The 17,018-nt window shown below is 37.6% G+C and overlaps 1 protein-coding gene and 1 pseudogene across 1 annotated transcript; one reads left to right on the top strand and one right to left on the bottom strand.

Moving 5' to 3' along the window:
- The first annotated feature begins 4,339 nt into the window (after positions 1–4,339).
- LOC122657169 lies at positions 4,340–4,477 on the top strand (annotated as a pseudogene).
- Positions 4,478–11,905: 7,428 nt separating this feature from the next.
- LOC122653744 (transmembrane protein 128-like) lies at positions 11,906–15,232 on the bottom strand. Its single transcript, XM_043847680.1, has 4 exons — positions 14,907–15,232; positions 12,675–12,839; positions 12,516–12,567; positions 11,906–12,425 (listed from the first exon to the last, which is right to left on the bottom strand). The coding sequence occupies exons 1-4, from the start codon at positions 15,161–15,163 to the stop codon at positions 12,336–12,338; spliced, it is 564 nt and encodes a 187-aa protein (XP_043703615.1). The 5' UTR covers positions 15,164–15,232; the 3' UTR covers positions 11,906–12,335.
- Between the last annotated feature and the right edge of the window lie 1,786 nt (positions 15,233–17,018).

The following is a 17,018-nucleotide window of genomic DNA, read 5'->3' as shown; positions in this document are numbered from 1 at the left end:
CTTTACAGACCAAGTCTGAGGCGTTTGGTAAATGTTTGAACAGCGTTCAGAACAGGTTTTTCGTTCTTTAAGAACAAAAAAATGTGAAATTGCGTTCGGCTTGACGGTTCGTTTTTTTGTTCTTTAAGAACGAACCAAAGGAATCTTTGAGGAAAAGAACGTTCTTTATAGACCGTCTTGGAGACGGTCTGCAAAGAACAAAGAACGAAAATCACGTTTTACGAGAGTAAAATCCCGTGAACAAGCCTCGAAGAAAAGAGCAAACGCAAAAGCCACATCTGGGGAAGGAAGAGGAGGACGAGGCGAATTTGCAGGTACTCTCTCTCTCTCTCTCTCTCGCTCTCTATCCCTCTCTCTCTCGCTTCCTCTCTCTGCTCTCTCTACCTCTCACTCTCCCTGTCCCGTTTTCTCTCGCGCTTCCTCTCTCACTCTCTCTGTTTTTCTCTCTCTCTCGCTTCCTCTCTTTGCAGATCTGGGGATGAAGATCTAACTATGGATTTTTCTCCTTTGTCTAAGGATTTGGAGCAACAACCCTTACAATTGAAAGTTTCCTCCCTAGCATGACCCTATCTGGAACTGAAGTTCACAACAACGAAGGTGACTCTCTCTCTCTCTCTCCCTCTCTCTGTAATTAGGTCTTTGATCTTCGTTTTTCTTTTTGATTTTAGTAGATTAACTATGAAAGAATGCTATTGGCTCTGTAATTAGGTGATTTAGTTGGGGGTTTTTTTTTTTTTTTTTCCTTTTCTCTATTTACCTGAATATTCTGGTGTACGTTCTATGGGTAATATATTCCAAAAATTGCTCTGTATGTGTTTGTGTGTGTGTGTGTGTCTTAGAGAGAGAGAGAGAGAGAGAGAGAGAGAGAGAGATGGATTTGTTGGTTAATTGAACTTGGAGAAACAAGTTGCAGGTGGAGAGAAAGGGCCTTGAGGGGATACGGGTTCTTCAATGACAGATGTTATCTCTGAGCCTTTCTTCTCAAATCCTTCTATTTTCTTCTTCATTTATTTTGTTCTCCAACTCTGCCTCTTCTTATTTCCTACATAGGTCTCACAACAAGGTATATGGGATATACCTTCAAATTTTGAAATCAACCAGGGAAGAAGTAAAAATCATTAAAAATTGAAGCTTTAGATTAGGTTTGCATTTGACATATCCATTAGTATTGTGGTATGGTATGTTATATTGTTTTAAGATTACTATTTCAACAAGGTTACTTTGGTTTTGATTTTTATTGGTTGTTTGCTTGGATACTCTTTATATTTTGGTGCAAAGTTTCTGATATTTTCTTGGAGATAAAGCAAGAAAATAAAGGATATACTTGGACTTTATCATGAAGAGATGAGAAACTTTAATTCTCTTGCCAACATATCTGTCTTTAGAAGGTAATGGGTGGGAGGATATGTTACTTATATTCAGATTTTAATTCTCTTGCCACTGTTGGTCATCCTATCTTGTGATTCCTATGGCTTAAGAGGAAGATATGTAGTATTTGATACCTTCATGTAAGTTTGATGCTCTCCTAACTTGGTTCTTTGTATAACCATGAGGATCTGCCAAGTAGAATCTCTAGTATCTGTCCTATGAGTTGTGTTTCAATATTTTGTTCTGAGAGCAAAAAATAAAATAAAAAAGTAAAACTGAAATCTGCTTTGGATTTCAAATTTCTCTAACTTTTACTCTTAATTGTGTTTGTTTTGTTGGTCCAAACTACAATATAATCACATGATAATCTTTGTTAAATCAATTTCATCTATGTAGTGTTATACCCTCAATTTCCTCGGTGTGGGTGTGACACTGTAATTCTCATATTGCTCAGTGTCACAATTTTATGCCTGTGATAGCTTCTGAAGGGTACTGTTATGCAAGAGATATATATGTATATAAGGTGAGTTGAATTTACATATTTGTAGCTAATTAGCAGGTGATAGTTGCCATGACTATGTTGCCCGTCTCTATTATGATTGTGTTGTGTGGTAAAAGCATTTAATCATTGTTGTCAAATTCTATCCTCTTTGCATAGATATTTAATTATGAGAAGAGGATCATCGATTCATGTAGTTTCTTGATTTTGGATCGTAATACTAAGTATAAATATAGTTATCTTGATTGTATCTAATGTTCATAGCTGTTTACAATTTGATTTTAATACTAGAGCTTGAGATTGCTTTAATATAATTTAGTACTCCTCATTTTGTTTTGCTTTCATACATCCCTTCCTTTGTTAGTCAGCCTTGATGTTGGTAATGGATCAGTAGAGCCTTGTGCATAACATGTGTATATCATCTTCTTTTTAATATTGTTTGTTACCTATATTCAGATTTTATGGCTACTGCATCAAAATCAAAAGGAAAAGCAAAAGTAGGGCCTGTCTCTTGGTCCAACAATGAGACTGCCATATTAGTTAGGTTCATGGTAGAGAATGTAAGGTCTGGCAACAAGAGTGGGGCAACCTTTAATAGGAATGGGTGGAAGGACATTCATACTTGATTAGAAGCCACGCTTGGTAGGACTTTTGATAGGGAACAGATAAGGAACAAGTTCAACAAGATGAGGATAGAGTACGAAAGTTTTAAATCATTGCTCCAAATGACAGGCTTTGGATGGAACGCAGTTACCAACACAGTTACCGTTGATGATGACAACGTTTGGGATAGAGCTATAGCGGTAAATACTATATACTTCTATTTTTCCTTGGTTGAATATAGACTACTATATTTGTATCGTATAATTCTAATATTTTACTTTATACCGTGTATAGGTCAATCCTGCATGAAAAAAATTTAGGCATTAAGGATTGTCACATTGGCATGATTTTCAAATTATATTTGGATATTCTTATGCCCATGGAGATGGTGGACTAGATCACACGCAAGACTGGGTGACAACTGGACTTGAAGATCTAGAGGTTGAAAAGGAAATTACTACACCACCCCACAACACTCCAACCAATGTAGATATTTAAAATTATGTTAGTATGTTTTTATAAGATATTTTTTAATTTAAGTTTGTTATGTAAGACACATTTTATTTTATTTCCTTGTATGGATGGCATTATTGTAATTAATATCAATCATCGTTCAAAACAGGTTTTACCAAACACTATTTTCATTCTGAACGGCGTTCTTGAGACCGTTACCAAACAGTCATTTTTGGTCTGAGAACGCCGTTCTAAACAAAGAACGCGAAAGAACGTTCTAAACAAAGAACGCCCATTCTTTGTTCAGACATTTATCAAACTCAAGATTCCTTTCAGTTCGTTCTTAAAGACCAAAAGAACCAACCGATTATCCAAACAAGATTTTGTGTTTTTTTGTTCTTAAAGAACGAAAAAACACCAAAGAACGTTCTTGAGACCGTTACCAAACGTAGCCTAAGACATGCTCGTTGCAATGATATTTTAGAGTGATTACCAGAACCCTCTGTCCCTTCACAAATTTGGCACTCAAACTAAAATTCAAAAACATCTTGATATGGAGTCCTAATATTTTAGAGTGCTTAACCCCTTTCTTAAACAAATCACAACATTCCTAATCCTGGTTTTCTAGCCAGTTTCTATTTGATTAACCAACGGTTTTATGGTTTTAAATCGAACCGATAATAGAACCTATGAACTCACGATTGTATCGTTTTTTTACGGTACGATTTGGTTCGATCGTAAACGATTGGTTCCGGTTTCGATTCCATTGTGACACCCTTAATGATATGAATTTTCAAATTCATCCACAGACTGATGGGGAGGGATCAAAAAAAGGATTCATTTCTTTTGTACTATTTAGTTCTCTTTGCATAAACAAATGAATAAACATTAATAATCTATTATACAAATTTAGAGTGGCGTAGCGGAAGCGTGGTTGGCTCAGACCCCACAGGTAGGGATGTAAATGAATAGCCAAAATCCGTTTCCGTATCCGTTTAGCACTGTCCGAATCGGTCCGAAAGCTAAACGGATACGGATACGGATAAGTTATAGCTATCCGAAAAATTATATTTACATGTAAACGGATAAAATATTTGATCCAAATCCGTGTCCGTATCCGTTTAGCACTATCCAAGTCCGTTCGAAAGCTAATCGGATGTTGATGCAGATATAGCACTATCCGAGCCGTGTCCGTATCCGTTTAGCACTATCCGAATCTATCCGAAAGCTAATCGGATGATGATGCGGATATAGCACTATCCGAGCCGAAGTCGATCCGTTTACATCCCTACCCACAGGTCTCCGAATCAAAACCTCTCTTTGATAAAAACAAATATTTTCATTTTTTTTAGTCCTACATCGATTACAATTAGTAATATAAGCCAAGTTATATGCTCATATGTAACCATCTACTGCACGACCTTACTTGAACAGGATCTGTTCTATTGGCTCGTACCTCTATATCCTTGAATTTTAAGGAGATAGGAACCTAAGTCTGGTGAATGAACCATGACCGTGTGATCAGAGCATGGTCACACGGTTGTCTGACAGACTCAAACCATAATTTTTTTTTTTGGGGGGTAGAATGTTCTTAGTATTAGTCGAAGTATGTGTAGTAGTGGATTCAATCCTTCACATTCTCATCTTCAATTTTCATCTTCTCCAGTTTTCGGCTGCTCGGCTCTTGGTTTCTTCCTGAACTTTATCAAAACAAGAAAATTTTCATCATAAATCAAAAGAGACCCCAAATGTTTTAGGAAGGATCGAGAACCATCCGAATCAATAAAACAACTACCGACCAAAAATCTGAAGAACCAAGAATATGACTGGAAGACCAAACTCCAAAGAATGCATATTTTATTCCATAGATGCCAGGACTCACAAAGGCAATTACAAGGATAACTAAGAAAAGTTTTCAGAACAAGAGTAAAGGAGTAGAACCAACAAAGAAGCGTTGATTTTATTTTTAGCATATACTTTGCCATCAAGCAACATTGAAGCACTCAAATTATCAATAAATCAAAAAGCATATAAGACTGAAAATGGGCTTCCTTTATACTTCTGCAATATATTTTTTCCATTGTAAGTCACATGGCGGACACATAGAACTGTAAGATTGTCTGCCTTCTCACTCGGATTGCAATCCGCTAGTTGTAAAAGATGTAATAGAGGAAAAGAAAAAAAGGAAAGGAAAAAAACAGGGGAAATATCTTAGCATCACCAATCACAGACCTCTGATTCGCAGCTGCCAAGAGACGGCTTCTGGTTGCATTCTTTGGCGGCTTCTTTGGCAAGCGATCAAGTGAGGGAGAAGCAACTGCACGTGAGAGAGGAGAGAACTACGGGAAAGAGGCAAAGAGTAGAGAGAACTATCGGGTATTAGGGTTTATCAGGGTTCGGCTCTGGTTGCCATCTCCGAACGTGAGGTATCTCCTGCAGCGAGAGATTGAGAGAATGCGAGGAAACCCCTACGTGTGAAAACCAGATGATTCGAGAGCAACACAAATCCTCTACGGCCCAGCTGCCCAAGTGGCCATAACGGCGCAGGCACATGGCCATGCATAATGTCCGCCTTACCCCTGCCCAAGCGGGGGTAAGACGGTCATTACGCACGGCCCTGTTTGTGCGCCGTTATGGCCGCTCGGGCAGCTGCGCCGTAGACGAATCCGACGGTCGAGCAACCAGAGGTGCACTGGAGGTGAAATAGGGGATCCGTGTACTGGGGCGATAAAAATCCGTCCCAAAGCCCGACGGTAGTAAGAGGTTCGATCTTCTTCTTCCCTGTCTCTCCATCGCTCTCGCTCTTCTCTCTTTCATAACCCGTTCTTTACCCTCTCTCTCTCTCTTCAGAACCCTGATTCCGATTTAGGTTTTTTTTTGTTTTTTTTCCCTGATTTGAACCTATCTGCGGTTAGGATTCTGTTATTATTTAATTTGTGCTAGTATTTTCTTGCAGGCATTTGGTTAAGGTTCGTTTCCTGCTACTAGAGCATACTTTAAAGGTGAGTTTTTCTTGTATTCTCTCTCACTGACACTCTCTCTCTCTCCCTGTTTTGATTTGGGTAATCTTTTGAAGCGTTTGATTTATTGATTTAGGTAATCTTTTATTCGTTTCCTGCTTAGTCCCTTAAAAGTGTTTGATCTTCTGTTTTGTAATGTTTATTTTGCTGTTGTTTTTGTTCAATTCTGCTTCTTGTGTTATAGATATTCCCAGAAATTAACAGATGACAATGTCATAAATAAAGAGTGTATCTCTAACATCTCATCGTTTCTATTCTTATATAGATATTCTGTGATCCTGTACCAGCTAGAGTTCCTATATTGAGAAGGATACTCCAGCAATCTTTGTAATCCTATTTCTGTACAGAGTGGACACAGAGTACTTCCTTCTTTCTCCACTGTGCATATCGGTTTCGGCTCATCCATCTCTCTTCCTCCTGGACTCCATTGCTGCTTCTTCTTCTTAAGTTTTTTTTTTTTTTTTTTTTTTCCCCATCTGCTTTGTTTGTGGTATTGGTTATAGTTTATTTATTTATTTTTTGATCTGCTTTGCTTGTGGTATTGGTTTTGATTTCAGTTTCTTGTTTCCTTTAAGGTGAAGATATTATAAGTATCACGGTATAATATTGTATATGCATATGTTTATACAGATCCACAGATCAACGATGAAACATTGGATTATTTTTCAATCCAAAATTTATTCCGAATTGTAAATAAGGATTCTTGGTTTTTGTCCAAAGATGATATGCAGATGCTGGAATTTGTAAATTTATAAGAGAAACGGCTCACCCATCTCTCATACAATTTTAAAGATCCTTTCATTAGTAGTCAGAGGGAAAAATCTATTTGAAGGCCAATTTTTGTAAATCGAAGGGTGATGTTGAATAAATTAAAAATATCCTTTTATTGGTAGTCAGAGGGAAAAATCTATTTGATGGCCAATTTTTGTAAATCGAAGGGTGATGTTGAATAAATTAAGGATAAACTGTTGTTTTCTGTCGTCTTTTCTATTTTTATCATCTCACATGATCCTTTTAGAGCATTCTCTGCATAAAGGTTTCAAAAAGTGGAATCAGGGATTCGAATATGCCAAATCCGCCGATTTGGATCCTCTGCGGCTTAGGGTTTAGCGACCATCATGTTGCGCTCAACCCACAGGTGGTGCCGCCACATGGAATTAATGCTTATCTAATCGTTGGTAGATGGTGGCCTGTCATTTTGAATTTTGATCTACCAACCATTGGATCGGTATTAATTCCACGTGGCGGGCTGTTGTGGGAACTGGCCAGTTGATTCCACGGATTTGAAAATCTCTCTCTCAGCATAGAATAATATTAAGGAAAATCTCTTTGGTTCATAGGATTTCCTTTTCAGACTTACAAAATTGAGTGGTGGTTCTGGGGTTGGGTTCATCCCTAGCTATCGATTCTATATCCATATTCATTCGATTTCTTACTTCATCTCTCTCATAAGCAGGAGTGATCAGCAGCAGCGCATGCACAGCCCTCATAGCTACAGTAGTACTCTCAGCAACATGTCTGGCAGTAGTGGAGAGACAAAGACGCAGAGTTGTGTGGAAGTGATGAGATTCTTACAAATATTCTAATTTGCTTGCCAATCAAAAGGGTCTTCAGATTCAAGTGTGTATCAAAGAGGTGGCACAGCCTTATCTCCGACCCTTGTTTCCTTAACAGTTACTTGTCCCACAAAAAAAGTAGAAGAAGAAGAAGCAGAAGCAGAAGCAATAGCGGCCCACTATTGGGTTTCTTTCAAACAATACCTATTGGAACATTCTTGGAAACACTACCAAAAGTGAAGAAGAAGAAGAAGGTTTAGATATCATTATCAATTTAAAATCATCTCAAGGAAATTCTCAATGAATTCGGCTACATCATCTGTTCTTCCAATGGCCTTTTTCTGGTCCGCAGTCTCCACCCTATACCAACTTATTACATATACAGCCCTCTGTCCAAGGAGTCTTACCAACTTCCTCCTCTTCTTCCTCCTCCTCCGCCGCCTCCTAATCCGCGGTTGCTGTTGGTGAATATGGGTCTCGTTGTTGCTGCTGCAGCTGATTTTGAAGATGTATGCTCGCCCAATGCTGCTGCTTCAATCCGATACAAATACAAAGTGGTGCGTGTGATGACTGTCCGGTCGAAGATGAATATGAACACTATTGGGTCAATTGAGATTGTGACTTTCTCCTCCGAGACGGGCGAATGGCGGCTATCCACTGTGGCGGTCACTGTTGAGACGTATGAGCAATTCTGCTTGCAGAAAGGGGAAATGAAGTCTACTGTGATAAGAGGAGCCATTCACTGGCTCAGTAATGAGTATCCCGGCGGCATAGTTGTGTATGATCCGTATAATAGAGATGACCATTAAAACTCCTCCTTGTGACTACTTCCTACCCACCTCCTCTCTCATAGGGGAGTCTATCGATGGCCTACTCCAGTTGGTAGCGCTTAATTCTAATCGTTCGCTCATGAAGTTATGGGTTTTTAATTCAAACAAGTGCCAATGGTCGTTGAGACGAGAGCTTCAAATCTATCCATATTTTGATTCTCGATTAATCCATTGTCACTATTGCATTCTAGTGGCGTTCCATCCTCATAACCCCAAAGCTGTGTTTATTAGTATCAGTGGTTTCATCTTTCTCTTTCACCTTATCAAAACTCCAAGAGTGGAAGCAGTTCAGTGCCGTTACCGTATATGGACTCCATAGTCTACACTGAGTTACTGCCATACTTTCTCCCACTGTGGCCCATCTCTCCTCTCCCACTGTTGGAAAGATAGACAGCTCGATTCCCCTCATCTGGAGCTGTCTATTTTAGCAGATTATGGTTGTGTTATGTGCTGATACGTGAGTATTTTGATTTGCAGTTGTAAGTAGTTAGTACAGCCTATAAAACTATGTTAGTGGAGGTAGTTAGACGCTAGTACTTAAGAGGTTGGAACTACATCGAGTCTTGTAGTCGGTTGTTGTATCAACTCAACTATTTATTTACATTTCAAATGAATGAAGTGACTTTTGATTGTGTTGAATCTTAAATTGTTTCTGTCTGTAAAACAAATCTCTATTCTCTCTCTCTCTCTCCTCCCTATTATTTTTCTTTTTTCTTATTATATTTTTAGATTATCTTTGCATGTATCAGGTTGTCAATTTATTGCAAAAAAAGTATTGGTGAGTTATTTACAAAATAATTGAGGTGAAAATTATGAACTTCCCATTGCTACTAGGAGATCTTGAGTTCAAGTTTCTTGGTTCACATCTCCTATCCCTCCCTCATAGAATAGGATAGAGTAGAACCTATCCCAAAAAAAAAATTATGAATGACTTTGATAGAAGCATTTCTCTTCTAAATAAATGAATCTCTTTACCTCCCCAAAAAAGAGAAAATTACAAGATTATCTAAAAATAGGTTTTCGTTCACCAAATTATCCACTCAATGTTTCATTTTCTTACATTTTTGTCCCCCCATCTTCCCTCTATCGCTCTGTCATGAAATCTGCATCGATAGTGGTGGTGGAAGCTCCTATTACTTCCAAGAGAGAGAGAGAGAGAGAGAGAGAGAGAGGGGGGTTCGGGTTTGCATCCCACCGGCAAAAACTTAAATCCATAACTCAACGATTGTAGCAAATCCCTGTATGAACCAAGTGACAATCTCTGCTCCTCCATGAACATATAATCTTAGATAATTGAGTGAATGTATATATCCACTTGTCATTGCTGGATTTTATGGAAAAATATTTTTACTAATTAAATAAAAATAAGTTTTTTGGTGCTATACTAGATATTTCCATACCATCAAATATAATTTTGTTTTGTGTATAAATCAAATATAAAACATCGTAATTATATACTTGTGAACACAATTAAATTAATTTTTGTCACAAACATTTTTAAGATTTTTACCAAAAAAAAATATTTTTAAGATAGTATCCATCTATGGATGGGGCCTCCTATTGGAGCTCATGCAAATCACATGTATCACATTTCTCACATGTGATATTACACCTGAACACATTGATCTTCTCTTGATCTTATTCTTTCTTTCTTTCCTTTTACAGATTATTTTGTATTTTTTACCACAACACTACTATCTCTGAACTCAGTTGCTCCACTCTCCAATCTCTAGTAAGGATGTAAATGGATAGCCAATAATTCGTATTCAATTTGTGTTCGGATTTGTGTAGGAGATCTATAATCTAAAATTTGGTTTAAAAAAAAATAATTCAAATCATTTCAAGACTTTATTGGTTGCGAATATGGTCAATGTTATATTCAATTTGGATTTAATCCGTTCACATCCCCAAAATTTACTACGAAGAAGTCCTTTCCGAGTTACATTTGTATGGTACATTTTAAGTACTCAGAAAGAGGGAGGGGAGGGGAGGGGAGGGGGGATAATATTATTGTCACAAGTGTTTAAATTGTTATTATTTCAAACTTTACGGGCAGATATTCTTCTACGATGTGGATAGATGATGTGTATGTTTAGACTATTAGATAGAGAGGACATTGTCTAGACTCTAGATTAGCCATATATCAATTTTCATAGTCTAATTCAATTAAGAGAAAGAGATCGTTGTCAGGCTATGTACAGCTTGTGCCCAAACATAGGACCACATGAAATGACAACCCCACCCCCCTGAAATGAAAAAAAAAAAAACCTCACCTCGTTGATGCCCTTGTACAAGCTCTCATTGGCCCCATGCTTGTGCAGGGGCCACACAGCCTGGCAGCATTCTATTCATGGCCCAGAAAAGCAAGATTAGGGAGAATATTCTTTGTGCTGCAACGCAGGCTACGCCCAGGCACATGGGCCTGTCACTCAGGGGGGCCGGGTGGTCATTGCGCCCACCCCCATGTGCTTGGTCGCAGCCTCCGTTGTAGCACAGACAACAGCGCCCCTTAAGATAAATAAGGTAAAATAGTCTCACAGGACCTCTAAGCTGAGAGTTACAAGCCAGAGTAGCAAAGTAATGCACTATAAATAAGTAAAAACTTAAATCGACAAACTTAAAATTAGACAACACCTTTGAAACTAAGAAAATAGCAGGGAAATGATCCCACGGTCGCACCGTTCTATTTCTGGTGTCAAACCATTGAACCATATAACCAATAACGGTCAATACGTCGAGCTTTACGAATCTCATTTTCATTGCCCGGAGGCCGGAGCAGTCTACCTTCTCTCTCTCTCTCTCTCTCTCTCTACCTTCTTCGATATTGGAAAACCCCACCCAACCGTCCCTCTCTGTTCCTCACTTCACATCCCTCCATTAACCCAATGCTCCTGCACTGACTCCACCTTACACCACCAAAGTTGTGCCCAAATCCCAATATATCTACTTCCTCTGCAAGTCACCCCAAACCCTTTGCATTTAGCCCTTCCAGTCTGAAATGTCCAAAGGACACAGGCAGGGTTCATTAAGCGTTCTCTTGGCTGAGAAGGCATATCAGATGAAAATACACAAGGAACAATCCAATACAAATGGGTCATATGATCCAGTGAACTACCAAATTTGACACCATTAGATTCTACACTTTCCAACATTTTATATACTGGAAGAAGTTTCTGAACTTAATCTAGATCAAGTATGGATATGGAATATAAAGAAAATGGGTACCCAGAATAAGCAAAAATGAACATGATAAAATCATAAGGGGAAAAAAAAATTCAGTACATGTATTGCAGTTGAAATAAGAGAAATATGACTGACATGTCCATCAACAAAAATTCTACTGTCCTCAGTTGAAGATTTCTCACATTTATGCAGGCTTTTTGAAGGTCTAATTCAAGTCTCAAACCTGTTAGCTTAGGAATATCTTTCAAAGTTTTCTCTTCAGTGAATCTGTATGCAACATCCTGGTGTGATTTATCATGGTTCAGACAACTTTTTGAACAAGGGAAAGATAATAACAACCAACAATTTCAACCAAGTAAAGAAAGAATACAACTCACAAGTCTATGATATAAAAATCTTCAAAATCATTCAAAGACCAAAGGCGAGGATACCACATCTGATTAGGATAATAGACTGTGTATAAAACAATACACTCAAAAACCTCAGCATGCATCCCCACTCCCACCCCATTGCCAAAATACAGGTTTCATTTCTTTAGTAATGTTTACTTCTGCTCGAAGAAGTAATCAAAAACTGAGGATCTACCTTTCAAAGCCTATTCAGCAGCAAACCTTGTTGGCATTTGTTTGTTTCACATGTCATGATACAAATCTATTACGTGTAGTGTAAACAACATCATTGGCAACATCATCATCATCAGAGAAAGCCAACAACCAAAACCATTAAGAATTCATTAGTCCAGCGACCCATCTGCTTTTTAAGAGAAAATTCTCTACTGAACCCCATGCCTTCACATCACTATGATTTCGACATTGAGCAAAGCTTAATCTGTACGAAGTGTATCCGTTTGAGGCCTCAATCTTCCAATCATCAAGTATGGAGATACAACTATGCAAGCCATAAACAATGAGAACTGCGACAAATATGACAATGATGGGTTAGAATATAAATGTTACATTCTATACAGATATTGTATGATAAGCCAAAACAGGGTACACTATACCAGAAGAGGGAGGGTCAAAAAACTCCAAATTGGCCACAAAGCAAAGCACCACCTATAAGAGGGGAAAATTTCAGCTGAGGCTTCTACGCACTAGGGCATTAGAGCATACAGTGACACGAAAATAGAGACAGATGGAACAGAAAGTTTGACTTGTCTTACAAGCAAAAGGAGAGAAGCCCAAGTACAGCCACAACTGGTGCAGCAGATGGAGCCAACATTTCCAATTTCTCTTCAGATTTCCTGAATCCCCATCCCAGAAGACTTGTATAAAATATGATCCCAACATTCAAAACAATAACCATCAGTCCTAGATATAACGGCCACCTACAAGAAAAACAAAAGCAGTTAAGTTTGACCATACTAGATGGCAATTCTTCTCTGTCAAGTAATGTATATATAGATTGGCAGTCCAGGACTTCACTTTTATCCCATACATACAGGGATCTTTAGCATTTGTGACATATTGCCATGAAATTGGACTGTCCAATTGTACTGGCCAATTGAAAGATGAATTTCACAACTGATGTAGAAGCATTCTTCAGGAGGGTTTCAGTCGTTTGGTTGCCCACTGCAGTCTTACAGGTTGTCCTTTCCCCCATTGGGAGAATTGTATTTATTGTAAGATGGCTACCGTGCAGAATAGTTTTTAGAGAAGGAAGGCAATTCCCCAGTCAACAACCTAGAGTAACTTGCATAGTTTCGCAAAATATTTTGATTTTGACAGAAATCAAAATGGGGTTGAAATCTGAAATTTCAAACCTTGGTAACTCATTAGTTAAGGTTAGTCAAGGGAGAACTATTATAAGAACTTCAGCTGATCTAGGTTACATCTCCTATGTAAGAGTTAAAAGGTCAGAACCCTTTTGATGGTTAACTACTCAAATCAAATATCCGTGTGCTGTTTCAAATATCCTAAAAAACTAGTTGCCAAGTTGGTAGAATCCTAAAGATAATTAACTTTACTCATAAAATAACTACCACAAATTTTTTGGGGTGCATTTTCTTTTCTTTTTTTTTGGGGGGAGGGGTAGAATAATATTGAGTTTATTTTAGTGGCTGCCACCACGAAATATCATGATTTTCTGTTGCACATTGTTCTATATCTCCTTTCTTTATTCTTTTTTCTTATTTTCTATTATTCTCCCTTTCTTTTCCTGATAATTAATAATTAATTGATGAAAAGAAATGAGTGACTAGCAATTCTTCTCTCATTTCTATTCTTTTTTCCTCTTCCTGATTCCTTTTATTTTCTATTTTCTTTTTTGATTTTACAAAATTTTACCTCTCATTATCCACTTCCAATATAACAAATATTAACACTTCCTATATTCTGTCATTATCCACTTCAGATCTGGTTATCTTTATGCCATCTGGCTCAATGCAGAACTGACTGTTTAGTTGGACTTAAGGTCCTATACAGTAGAAGAGCTCTTTGATGACTACAACTGTGCAATCAGTTAAGTTTGGTTGGTGGATAACCCATCGGTAAGCCTTGGAAGCTCCTTAATTTTATTGCATCCATAGCCTTTTGCAAATCCAGTCAAAGAGCATGAAACTCCAGCTATATGAAGTGCCTCCACAATGTATGATGCTGCAAAGAAAATTATGATATCACCAGATTCAACATTACTCCAGCTATATATATTTTCCCAGCTCTCTCTCTCTCTCTCTCTCTCCAGTCAGTATAGTGATGTGTGTACCAATACCGATTCCCCATTTAAATGTAATTAAATTCAAGATTGGTGCTTTCACTTTAGTATCTTAGTAGAGGGCAATGTGACATCAGTTTCAAAATTATAGAAAATTAGTGTACAACATGAAATCCAGCTAAACCATAAGAGGGGATACAAAAGACAAAAGAAAAAAAGGACTACCAGAACAAAATTGACTATTTAGTACACCCTCAACAAGAAGATTTAAGACCAAGTACACAGTACACATACACACAAAACACAGACTAATTAAAAGACATGGGCATATAGATAGATAGAAACACAAACAGAGAAAGAATATCCTTTGAGGAAAAGGATAAAAATTATGCCTTCTCAACTGAAGGTTCCTGGGCATATAGATAGACAGAAACACAAACAAAAACAAACAGAGAAAGAATATCCTTTGAGGAAAAGGATAAAAATTATGCCTTCTCAACTGAAGGTTCCAAATTAAGAAATTCTGAATAACAGTAAATATGTGTCTTCCTCATAATCTTTATTGCAATCAAAACAAGTACAAAAAGGAAAAGGAAGTCTACCATTATACACGTATAGAAGAAAAACAAACAAATTATAATTAAAATCAAATAACAGAACACAAATCAAATCAAGAATGAGAAATTAGAATGAACAATAACAGAACCCAAATCAGGAAATTGGCAAAGATTTTAGTTTATACCTCCTAATCCTATCATCCCGCCATAAAAGATATATGAGATTAGAATGTCGATCACCAAAGTAGATAATGAATGCAGCAGAGGCAATCCAAAGAACATTCTCCACAACCTCAGTCCATGTCCTTGCCTTTGGGATTTGAGAGGTCGCTTGCTGAAATCTTGAGCAGGCATCATCCTCAAGGTCATCTCCACTAGAGCCATATCCCTGACTATGTCTCTGTCTCATTAACCCACCTGCAACTGGTGTCCCGCCCGACATTCTTCACAAACAAAATGGAATACAACTACACAAAAAAAACACAATTAATGTAACCAACCCTTCACCAACGAAAAACCCTTAATATTTGGGATTACGTTTGAATTTCAAATTCTAATGTTATCTCTTCGTCTAGATAAATCTTCTCAATCTCAAACTTATCCGTTACATGTAAGATTCTAAACCCTAGTAAATGAATTGCCTACAAAACCCAGCTAAGCTCTCAGCATAACCCAACAATGGGCCATTCACCGACCCATCATCTCAAGACCAATGAAATCTCTGCAACTCCAAAGTAAACAAAAGTTTCGATTTTCGTACAAAACCCATATCACGCATTCTGCCCACGACAGCGAATCTGAGATCCAAACCGACTATTTATTTCTCAACGAACCCATTGTCTGCGGCGGCGAAACCTCTGCAACCCCAATGCTTCCGCTCCTCCAAAGCTACTTATCGATTGAGATTTTCTTCTTTATAGGCATAATCATTCCCTATGTTTCTAAAAAAATTCTTTCAATCCTGAATTCCATCAAATCTTGGTGGAACCAACACCCATCATTAAAACCAAAAATTCAAATGCAAAAGAACGAACGAACGAACGAACTAAGAAGACGACACGACAAGGGTTGACTCTTGGGTTCTGTTCTTCCGGTGAGAATCCGTTAATCTTATAGGGAGAGGAGAAGGACCCTTCAAACGAACGTAACGGGACTGGAAACTGGAAAGATTTGCAGGAAGTAGGCGGGATTCGTTTCGTGTTCCAATAGACCACATAAAACATTGGGAATCTTCGATGCTATTTTGGAACATCAGTCATCGGAGGATACTTAAGTCTCTAAATATTACGATTATTTCCAATCTTACAGGATCACTGCCAATGTGTGACAACGTGATTTCCATTTCCTACTACCACAAGGTTTGAGTTTGACTTTAAATTAGTCATAATTAGTTTTTATTTTTATTTTTAATTTTTTTGGTAGAATTAATCACAATTAGTTAAAAAGATGCTAAAGAGGTAGTGACCTTTAGCTTACTTGTCTTGGAGGTTAAGTTTGACAAGTTATGGTGCAGTCAGTATAAAGAAAGCACAGAAATGGATGGAATAGACCTTGAACTAGGATCCTCTCTTTGCTCCCCTCTTTGCTTTAATGTCCATGTTCCCACCATACACAGGAACGGAAAAAGAATCTCAAAGTATCTCTCTGTGTGAGTGTGAGAGAGAGAGAGAGAGAAACCCTATTTTGGATGTTAAGTAGGGAAGCTGATAAGATCAATTTATGTGTTTTCATTAAAGATTGTAGCTCCACTAATACCTAGTTTTGAAGAATAATTGTTATGAATAGATGGGTATTCCTCATAATCTATTTTTGGCATAGTGATGCATTTATGAACAGCATTGTAGGTGCCATTCTATTCTAGGTATCATTATCGTATCAGTCGTAAATACATATCGGTATTGCCGGAGATCAATATTTTGATATGGGTATTTATTGTATTAACCGAAAAATGGATTTTTTTTTTTTAATTATTGAAAAGTGTCTTTTTAATCTCAAACCGGTCTGATATGGCCCGATACAGTCGATCTGTACCATGCCAGAGATCGATACGGTACCTGATACATTGTTTTATTACCTTTGATTGGAAACTTTCCTTTAATAGATCACTAGTTTAATCATTCTTAGCTGCAAGTCAAGGATTTGAATGTGAACTTTAGGCATTGAATTTAGATTTCTTTGTAATATGGATTGCAGGACTGGACTTGAACAACATCTTTAGCTCAAAATTTTTTCTTGAATCCCAAGTGAATCCTAGGTGTTTGCAATCATGATGGTGGTACTTTGACAAGAATCCTAAA

The sequence above is a fragment of the Telopea speciosissima genome, chromosome 3 (assembly GCF_018873765.1).
Source record: "Telopea speciosissima isolate NSW1024214 ecotype Mountain lineage chromosome 3, Tspe_v1, whole genome shotgun sequence".
In the NCBI taxonomy this organism is placed as follows: Eukaryota; Viridiplantae; Streptophyta; class Magnoliopsida; order Proteales; family Proteaceae; genus Telopea; species Telopea speciosissima.
The sequence above is the reverse complement of the archived record's forward strand: the minus strand, read 5'-3'. Positions and strand labels throughout refer to the sequence as shown.

What these genes read in the sequence shown, in the direction of transcription:
- LOC122653744 (XM_043847680.1), bottom strand. Translation starts at nt 15,163, where the DNA reads ATGTCGGGCGGGACACCAGTTGCAGGTGGGTTAATGAGACAGAGACAT. An exon ending in GGGCTTCTCTCCTTTTGCTT is followed by an intron (nt 12,568 to 12,674) that starts GTAAGACAAGTC and finishes CCCCTCTTATAG; the next exon opens with GTGGTGCTTTGCTTTGTGGC. An exon ending in TTTTGACCCTCCCTCTTCTG is followed by an intron (nt 12,426 to 12,515) that starts GTATAGTGTACC and finishes TATTTGTCGCAG; the next exon opens with TTCTCATTGTTTATGGCTTG.